This window comes from Pelobates fuscus, chromosome 8 (assembly GCF_036172605.1).
Source record: "Pelobates fuscus isolate aPelFus1 chromosome 8, aPelFus1.pri, whole genome shotgun sequence".
Classification (NCBI taxonomy): domain Eukaryota; kingdom Metazoa; phylum Chordata; class Amphibia; order Anura; family Pelobatidae; genus Pelobates; species Pelobates fuscus.
Window position 1 is genome coordinate 81,873,291 of NC_086324.1, and position 10,249 is coordinate 81,883,539.

At 44.2% G+C, this 10,249-nt stretch overlaps 1 protein-coding gene across 1 annotated transcript in view; it reads left to right on the top strand.

Moving 5' to 3' along the window:
* LOC134570823 (carboxypeptidase O-like) overlaps positions 1-6,705 on the top strand; it is a 467,541-nt gene extending 460,836 nt beyond the window's left edge. Inside the window, exon 12 of the mRNA XM_063428803.1 lies at positions 5,947-6,705. Coding sequence (XP_063284873.1) covers positions 5,947-6,218 — 272 coding nt within the window. The 3' untranslated portion in view covers positions 6,219-6,705. The remainder of the gene's footprint in view (positions 1-5,946) is intronic.
* Positions 6,706-10,249: the final 3,544 nt, after the last annotated feature.

A 10,249-nucleotide genomic window follows, 5' to 3' on the forward strand; every position in this document is an offset into this window, starting at 1 on the left:
ACTGCATCCCCTACCCCCCCTGCTCCCACTACATCCCCTACCCCCCCTGCTCCCACTGCATCCCCTACCCCCCTGCTCCCACTGCATCCCCTACCCCCCTGCTCCCACTGCATCCCCTACCCCCCTGCTCCCACTGCATCCCCCTACCCCCTGCTCCCACTGCATCCCCCTACCCCCCTGCATCCCCCTACCCCCCTGCTCCCACTGCATCTCCTACCCCCTGCTCCCACTGCATCCCCTAGCCCCCTGCTCCCACTGCATCCCCTACCCCCCTGCTCCCACTGCATCCTTACCCCCTACTCCCACTGCATCACCTACCCCCCCTGCTCCCACTGCATCCTTACCCCCTACTCCCACTGCATCACCTACCCCCCCTGCTCCCACTGCATCCCCTGCTCCCTCTGCAGCCCCTACACCCATGCTCCCTCTGCAGCCCCTAACCCCCTGCTCCCACTGCATCCCCTACCCCCCCGCTCCCACTGCATCCTTACCCCCCCTGCATTCCCTACCCCCCCTGCTCCCACTGCATCCCCTGCTCTCTCTGCAGCCCCTACCCCCTGCTCCCTCTGCAGCCACTACCCCCCTGCTCCCACTGCAGCCCCTACCCCACTGCATCCCCTGCTCCCTCTGCAGTCCCTACCCCCTGCTCCCTTTGCAGCCTCTAGCCCCTCTGCAGCCCCTACCCCCACTGCATCCCCTACCCCCCTGCTCCCACTGCATCCCCTGCTCCCTCTGCAGCCCCTACCCCTCTGCTCCCTCTGCAGCCCCTACCCCCCGCTCCCACTGTATCCCCTCCTCCCTCTGCAGCCCAAACCCCCCTGCTCCCTCTGCAGCCCCCACCCCCTGCTCCCACTGCATCCCCACCCCCCTGCTCCCACTGCATCCCCTACGCCCCTGATCCCACTGCAGTCCATACCCCTTGCAGCTCCTACCCACTGCAGCCCATACCCCCTACAGCCCCTACCTCCCACCTCCCTCTGCAGCTCCTAACCCTTGCGACCACTGCAGCAGATAACCCCTACAGCCCCTACCTCTCTGCTCCCTCTGCAGCCCCTACCCCCTGCGACCGCTGCAGCCCATACCCCCTACAGCCCCTGCTCCCTCGGCAGCCCCTGCTCCCTCTGCAGCCCCTACCCCCTCTGCAGCCCCTACCCCCTGCTCCCTCTGCAGCCCCTAGCCCATACCCCCTACAGCTTCTACCTCCCTGCTCCCTCTGCAACCCCTACCTAATTCAGCCCCTACCTCCCTGCTCCATCTGTAGCACCTACCCCTGCTCCCACTGCAGCCCCTACCTCCTGCAGCCCCTACCTCCCTGCTTCCACTGAATCCCCTACCCAACTGCTCCCACTGCAGCTCCTATTACCCTTTGCACCCACTACATCCTGTCCCTCCTCTGCACCCACTACAGCCTCTATTCCCCCCTGTACCCTCTGCAGCCCCTTCCACTCACACCCTTTACAGCCCCTTCCTTTCGGCACCCTCTGCAGTCCCTTCCCCTTTGCACACACAAACATAAAGGGACACTATATAGTTACCAGAACAACTACAGCTTAATTTATATTATACAGCTTAATGTAGTTGTTCTGGTGAGTATAGTCTACCACTGCAGGGTTTTTGCTGCAAAGACTGCCTTTTCAGAGAAAATGCAGTGTTTACATTGCTGCCTAGGAACACCTAGGCGCTTCCTGTGTCAGTGTTGCAAAATGTGCAGCACTGACATTCAACATCTCCATGAGCTGAACGCTTGTCATAGAGAAGCACATATATATATATATATATAGAGAGCGATTTTCGCACTACACTCACTACACACACTACATTCACTATACACATTGTGCTCTACACACACACACACACACACACTACATTCACTATACACATTTTGCACTACACACACACACTACATTCACTAAACACACTCTGCACTACATTCACTATACACTCTCTGCACTCACTACAAACACTACATTCACTAAACACACTCTGCACTACACACGCACTACATTCACTAAACGCACTTTGTATTACACACACACTACATTCACTAAACACACTTTGCACTACACACACACACACTACATTCACTATACACACGTTTCACTCACTACAAACACACTACATTCACTACAAACACACTACATTCACTATACACACTACATCCACTACAAAAACACACACTCTGCATGCACTATACACACACACCTACATTCACTACACACACACTCTGCATCTAATGCATGCATACAAACATTACATACATTACACAAAACGTACAATCTGCATCCACTATACACACTGCATCCATGACACACATACTGCATCCACTATACACACGTTTCACTCACTACAAACACACTACATTCACTACAAACACACTACATTCACTATACACACTACATCCACTACAAAAACACACACTCTGCATGCACTATACACACACACCTACATTCACTACACACACACTCTGCATCTAATGCATGCATACAAACATTACATACATTACACAAAACGTACAATCTGCATCCACTATACACACTGCATCCATGACACACATACTGCCTCCACTATACACATTCTACATCCACTATACATACTGCATCCATGACATACATACCGCATCCACTATACACACACACACACACACACACTTCATCCTTGTGGGCGGACTCGGGGCTGGCCCCGGGGGCCCAGATCTTGAGCTGTGTCAGGGGCCCTAAAATTTCTGATGGCAGCCCTGGTAGAGTGTGTGAACTCAAGGATGTAATGGTGTGTAGAGTGTGTGTATGTGAATTCCAGGATTCAAGGGTGTGTAGAGTGTGTGTATAGGAATTCAAGGATGTATTTGTGTGTGTATGTGAATTCAAGGGTTTGTTTGTGTGTAAATGCAAGGATGTATTTGTGTGGCTTATCTGAATGAAGGGGTGTATATATTTGTTTAGTTAATATGCTTTTTACAGTTGTTTAGTTATTATGCTTGCGTTACAGACAGCAGACATCATACTATTATAGATGAATGCATGTGAATACAAGGTTGTATTTGTGGGGAGTGTCTGTGTGCAAATACATGAGAGTATTTGTGTGAATGTATGTTTGTAAATGCAGGGTTATTTTTGTCTGGTGTGTCTTTGGGTGTGAATGCAGGAGTATATTTGTAAGAATTGTTTGTGTATCTGTCTCTCCTGTTTGCATACTATAGAGGAGGGACATTATCCCTTGTTGCCAATGGAGACATCCAACAGCACTACCGTGAAATCTGCCAGGGGCTTTACTTAGACGTATCCCAAGTACACCTGCGCTGCTACCATTGTCTCTAGTCTCTGAACACCCAGAGCTCTTGCTAGCTGCACTATATCTGACAGCTGGAAGCAGTATGCAGCTGTGGGTGTATTAAGTTTCAGCCTGTACTGACCTGTACAAGGCTCCTCACCCCATTATATTACAAGCCTCATTCCCATGGGATTTGGCCTTTGTAGAAACTGGGTAGCAATGACTGGGTAGCAATGGTGTTCCAGTGGCTAGATTTTTGTTACAGTATGCCGCCACTGGCTGCTCAGCATTTAGTAGATATGTTCCCACCAACAACATGGCAGGTGGTGGCAAAAGGAAGGCTGAAATTCTCCCTTATTCTAATATGAATGCCTAACGGAAACCCCTAGGCTTTTTGTTTTTCACTTTTATAGGCACTGTTGGTGAGCTGCTTTATAACGTTATAGTCAAGTTCTCTGCCTATGTGCTGTTATTAATATTAGATCCCACTAGGGGGAGATATATACCATGTAAATCTTTGAATTGACAGCAGATTTTAGTCTTTTTAGGCATTGTGTGAGCTATAATAAACATAGATAGTGGTTATAAGCATAATAGTGCAGATCGCAAATTGAAGCACAGAGCTAACAAGTCCATCAAGTTCAAACACATTGTTTTATGCTTTTGATCCAAAAGAAGGTACAAAACCAAATTTGAACCAATGGTCATTACTATAAAAAGTGGAGGGAAACATTTTGACTCCATAAAAGCTTAATGGATTTGTCCTTCTATCAGCAACGTGTCCTAATGCATATTTATTATATCCTTGAAGAGAGAGAGAGAGAGAGAGAGAGAGAGAGAGAGAGAGAGAGAGGAAAAATCTGATAAAGACAACTATTTGGGCAGATAATTCTGCATCTGTATTGTTCAAATTGAAAAGAATGCTTTAATTTGCTATATGTGAAAATACCTTTCTTCCAGTCACAATGGACGACCTCTTGTCTGTTGTATATTCCTGCTAATGTGTATGTTAGAATATTTTTATTAACCCTATACATATCTGAGACATCTTTTTTTCTAAAGAAAACAAACAAACCGTCTTCATAACTACTGTTTTCATGTCTCGTATTAATTTTGTATCCTGTCTCTGCACTTCGTCTAGTTCTACAATATTTTTCTTTAAAACTTCTACCTAAAACTGCACCACGTAATCAAGGTGGGGTTTTACCATTGATTTATAAAGAGGTTAAATTATATTTTCATCACTTGAATCAATACCCCATTTTTATACACGACAGCAACTTACTGGCCTTTGCAATGGCAGACCAATCTTGCATACTGTTGCCTTTTTTTTTTATCTATTTTTGTTCCCAAGTCCATTCCATTTAACGTTATTTCTAACTCAATCCAATTTAATGTATATGTTGATTGTGGGTTCCTAATTCCAAAATGCATGACTTATAGGGTTATTCACTAAAGGGAGAATTGCTTGGAATGCTAAGTGACCTCAAAGTGAATTTCAAATTTATGTCAAATGTAGCTGAACTGGAACCACAATTGAATTGAATAATTTTTACAGTTCACCTATTTTGGCCTTAAAATCCATATTGAATTCCTTACATTTCTCATCTTAATAAATAATCATGTTTTGTATTTACCTATGTTGAATCTCATCTGCCACTTGCCTGCCCAGTTCCCCAAATGATCAAAATCTATTTTTAAATAAGTCATATCCTGTTCAGGCTGCATTATCTTACCTGGTATTGTGTCATCTGCAATCACAGAAACTGACTTGACTTTCAATGCCCACTTGATCATGTATAAACAGATTAAAGTAAAGCGGGCTAAGGACAGAACTCTGAGGTACTCACCCCACTTACTAATTTTGTCAGAAAAATGTACAAATTTGTCCATCATGCCCACCTCATCCGTCATATCAACACTCTTTAAATCATGCTTAAAAGAAAACCTTAGGAAGACAAAACTGTATTCCTAACAAAATAGAGTCATTCTAACTCCACCCCCCACCACTGGGTCGGGCTCCTCCTCCTCGGATGTCAGCCATTGTTGGGAACCTAACTGCATTGACTCAATGCTTTCTTATGTGGATTTTAAAGATGCTGGACATCCCCATGGATAACGTGAGGATGTCCAGTGTCATTTCACAGAGTTAAACTTTGTGAAACTGCAGGAAGTGCCTCTAGTGGCTGCCTGGTTGACATCCACTAGAGTCAATCTTAACCCTGCAATGTAAACATTGCAATTTCTCTGAAACTTTAATGTTTTACTCTGCAGGCATAAGGGGACAGGGGCACTGCATCCAAACCACTTCAATGAGAGGAAGTAGTCTAGGTGCCTATACTATTGTATCCCTTTAAGTGAGCTAGCATCTTATTTTAATAAATTTAACATGCTATAAGTCATTTATTTGCCATCAAGCTAGTTATCTTTTACCTACATACCTGTTTGACAGCCCATTGTAGGGTCTCTATGACAGATTTGTGTTGAATTGTTATACTGAGAACCACTCACCCATTTTGGGGGTGGTGTCTCACTGGAATGCGTGGCTGTGTAGTCTTTCTTGCATAACTTTTAGTATTCCACTTAGAATATAAGGTATACATTTAATTCAGTATGTTGGAAAAGTTGTCCACTATCCTATGATGTATGCCATCCATATTTACGTTTTTTGCCTTATAGATGAGGATTCTGGGTCCTCTGCAGACTGGGCTGCTGACCTTAAAATAAAACTGCCTTACACCTTTGAATTAAGAGATAACGGAACCTTTGGATTCCAGCTACCACCAGACCAGATTGAACCAACATGTGAGGAGACCATGTTAGCTGTGATGTCCATGCTGGAATATATCAATGTAAAGTACCTGGAAAGCAAGGCAATGACAGTCTTTTCACCTTGGTTAAATATATTGCTATCATCTGCTCTCTGCATGTATTACATTCTAACCCATTAAATGTTTAATGCTGTGATAAACATAATTGGAGAGACTTTAGTACATGTATTGAATAATGTTTATATTGAAATTCAACAATAAATAGTAAGATGGAGTGAAAGATGAAAACTGTCTAATTTCTGGTTGTGCCATGAATCCCACATTGACACTCACACATTCCCTATAAGTATTTATGTTATATGCATATTTTTAATACCTATTATTATGATTAGATGGAAAGTTAGTGCCGATTGCCATACCTGCACTATTTTGTTATATACCTGTTAAATGACGATTGAGTGGTTTATATGGATTTCCCATGATGGAACTACGTTAATGGAAAGTTAAAAATAGCAAATGCATATGTATTATATCAGTAATCCCTTAGAAATGCCACCAAGTCAACGAGATATTCCCACAAGTAATCCTTCATTATTATATTATTATGTTGTGTGACAATGTAAAGATTTAATTGTGGTTAGCCAAGTATCAAAGAAACACTAGATATTATAATTATCAAAAAATAAAGCAAAATATTTAAAATAGTCTAATGTTTGTGTCTCTTTATTTTCTTTATAGTGCAGAGCTAAATGTTATTCTATCTACATCACAGGTGTTCCAGGTCCACCAAGACTGGTTCAGATAAATAAAGAGAACACTTTTGTATCAGAGTTGAAAGTGAAATTTTAAGCTAAAATAGTTTAACTGTTTTCCTGTGTTTCCTTTTTGTTCTAGTCTATTCATGGTCATCTTTAACGCCAGGCAAATGGGGCAGCTTCCCCAGGCCCAGTTATTCCTGGGAGGCCCTAGGCAACAATTATTTTTTCCCCCGCTGATGCAGCTGGGCCCCACACTCTGAGGAGTCCCATCGGGGTAGCACTAAGGCCCATGCACTTAGGGCCACCCAGTGGGCTTATATCAGCAGGGGGCCTGTCGGGCACTGTGGCTCTTTACTTTTTAGCAGCATGGGAGAAAGTGAAAGCCACGAGTCACTTCCTCCCATAAAGAGAGGAGCTGCTGCGCGAGAGGGTGCAGGAGAAGACGCCCATGAGAGAGGAGGAGGCAGTGAGGATGCAGGCTCCTCACACCCATCAGACTCGAACACCACACTGGATCCCAGGGAATCCACCCTCCAGCAAAAGGTAGGAAAGTGGAGGGTGGGTTTAAAAATGTAAATTTTACATGTATGTCAGTATGTCTGTCTATGTGTGTGTCAGTATGTCTGTCTGTTTGTGTTTCTGTGTGTGTGTCAGTGTGTCTGTATGTGTGTGTCAGTAAGTGTGTGTGTGTGTCAGTATGTCTGACAGTGTATGTATCTGTGTGTGTCAGTATGTCTGTGTGTATGTCAGTATGTCTGCCAGTGTATGTGTTTGTGCCTGTGTGTGTGTCAGTATGTCTTTGTGTGTATGTGTGTGTGTGTGTGTGTATGTCTGTCAGTGTTTGTATCTGTATGTGTCAGTATGTCTGTTAGTGTATGTGCCTGTGCGTGTGTCTGTGTGTGTGTGTGTGTCAGTACTTTTGTCAGTGTATGTAAATGAATGAATGTATGTGTGTGTCAGTATGTCTATCAATGTATGTGTCTGTGTGTGTGTGTGTCAGTATGTCTGTCAGTGCATGTGCCTGACTGTGTGTGTCAGTATGTCTATCTGTGTGTATGTGTGTGTGTCAGTATGTCTGTATATGTTCCTGTGTGTGTGTGTTAGGATGTCTATCAGTGTAAGTGCCTCTGTGTGTGTGTCAGTATGTCTGTGTATGTAATCACAAAAAAATAAATTCAGCAGGGAAGCAAAATGATAACAGTCCAAAAGCAGCTTGAACACCAATATGGAGTCTCTCTTTTTCCGATCATAAAACTGAATAAAAACAGGGGGGGTAGGTGCAGTGCTTCAGTAATCATTGACAAGGTATATATGGAGAGAACCAGAGAAGAAATAATAGTGTAGTATTTTAAAACTGTAGTGGTGATAGGTAAGATAAAAGATGTGTGTAACGGATCACCTGGCGCCCCGACTTGGTACCTCCGTTAATGGATGCTCCTAGCGCTTCCTGAGGACTCCAAGCACTCTGGCAGACACCACAATCACCGAATCCGAGAAACCTTTTAAATTCTCCCAAGCATATGAATGCTGTAGACCATTGAATAGGAACCATACGAATAGGCTTGTACTCCTAGCAGTCAACTGGAACAGCATGCAATAAATCCTTCCCCCCAATAATGAGACGACACATCACTTTGAGGGTAAAACAGAAACTCTGGACTGGCTCATCCAGCCTGGCTTTTATTACACTAATCCACATACAGGCCACACCCAGGGGGAGGCATAAAATAACCAATCACATACATGGTTCAGCCCACACATCCCCTCCCCTCAGATAACATTAAACTCAATTATCCGGTACACTTTTTCAGCCAAGTTCTGGATGTACCCCAAAACCCGGGGGTACACCTTTAAATCCAGCATCGCTGGATAGCCCTTATTCAGGGGGACAACATATCCAAAATTCAAGTAATTCGGATGAATGGTTCGTGAGATATGGGGTTCCAAAGATTTGACCGACCGCATGGGTAAAGTATCCGAAAACAGTTCCATGCATTTTGGCCCTGCGGTCGGTCACAAACAAGGGAATGAAAACAGGCGAATTGCCTGTGTTATAGAGCCTGGAGAGGGTTTGAATGAATTCCCTTGTTTATGGGGTTCTTTCTACCGAACGGCGGGTCATTCGGTAGTTTCCATACGAATTTCTGGAAGTATGGAGGTCTCAGCGGTGTTTGCCTAGTCAAGTGTCCGATTTTAGTTCCAGACACTCGACGGCAAAACACCGCTGTTCGGTAGTTTAAGATGGCCGCCGCCACGTGTTTGTTTCCCGAATGGCGGCCACCCAGAGGACAAAGAATACATTACACTGATTGCCAATTACCCGTTTGCAACATTGTTGCAAACTGTAATTGGAGGCACACTTATTCCTGGGTGGTCTGGTTGTTCGGTAGTTTCACTCAATATAATAAATGGAGTGATTCTACCGAACAATCAGTGAATGCTGCATACATATCCCAGGTTAAACTTAATACACATATAATATTACAGGCAGTACACTAGAATATGTATCACAGTCTTAAAGGGACAGTAGTCCCAAAAGTCCCAATATGTCCATAGATGCTGTTAAAAGGGCCAGTAGCAGCAATATACAGTACAATATGCCCCAAATAACCCAGGGGCCATAGTCAGCAGGTAGGAGGCTAGCAAACAGGCTTCTCCAGGGCCCAGTGGCGAGGTTGGTTTCGCCACAATGTGCACTCACACTTTCCTGGAGCTTCAATACAGCTCCACTGTATGCACCTGGGTGGAATAATCCCCGCCTATTGATCAAGTGCAGAGGTAATTCTTCAAATTATAGGTGTGGTAGGGGGTATCCTCATAAAAAATAAACAAAAGAAATAAAAAAAAAAAGAAGATTTTTGTTTATTTTTTTATGAGGATACCCCCTACCACACCTATAATTTGAAGAAATACATCTGCACTTAATCCATAGATGGGGATTATTCCTCCCAGGCACATACACTGGAGCTGTATTGAAGCTCCAGGAAAGTGTGAGTGCACATCTTTTATCTTACCTATCACTACTACAGTTTTAAAATACTACACTATTATTTCTTCTCTGGTTCTCTCCACATTTACCTTGTCAAGGATTACTAAAGCGCTGGACCTACCACCCTGTTTTTATCCAGATGTGTGTGAGTGAGTGAGAGAGATATTTATATCAGTGTATGTGCCTGTGTTTGTGTCAGTATGTCTGTCACGGGAGAGCAAAAAAAAACAAGTCACAAGAGAGTGCTGAGGAAGGACAACAGCTCAATTAGCCTGCCCTTCGGTGGATCCCTGCTCAGTTCTCAAGCTGGTTTTAGCTCATCTTGTGCCATTGCAAAGAGAACCAGACCATGCATCTCAGACTGATTCCACCCAAAAGGGCAGAACAGATCCAAAATACAGCCCAGCTCTCTCTGCACGAGAGATACAGCAACCCCAGACGATCGTTTCAGCCTTGTTAGGCAG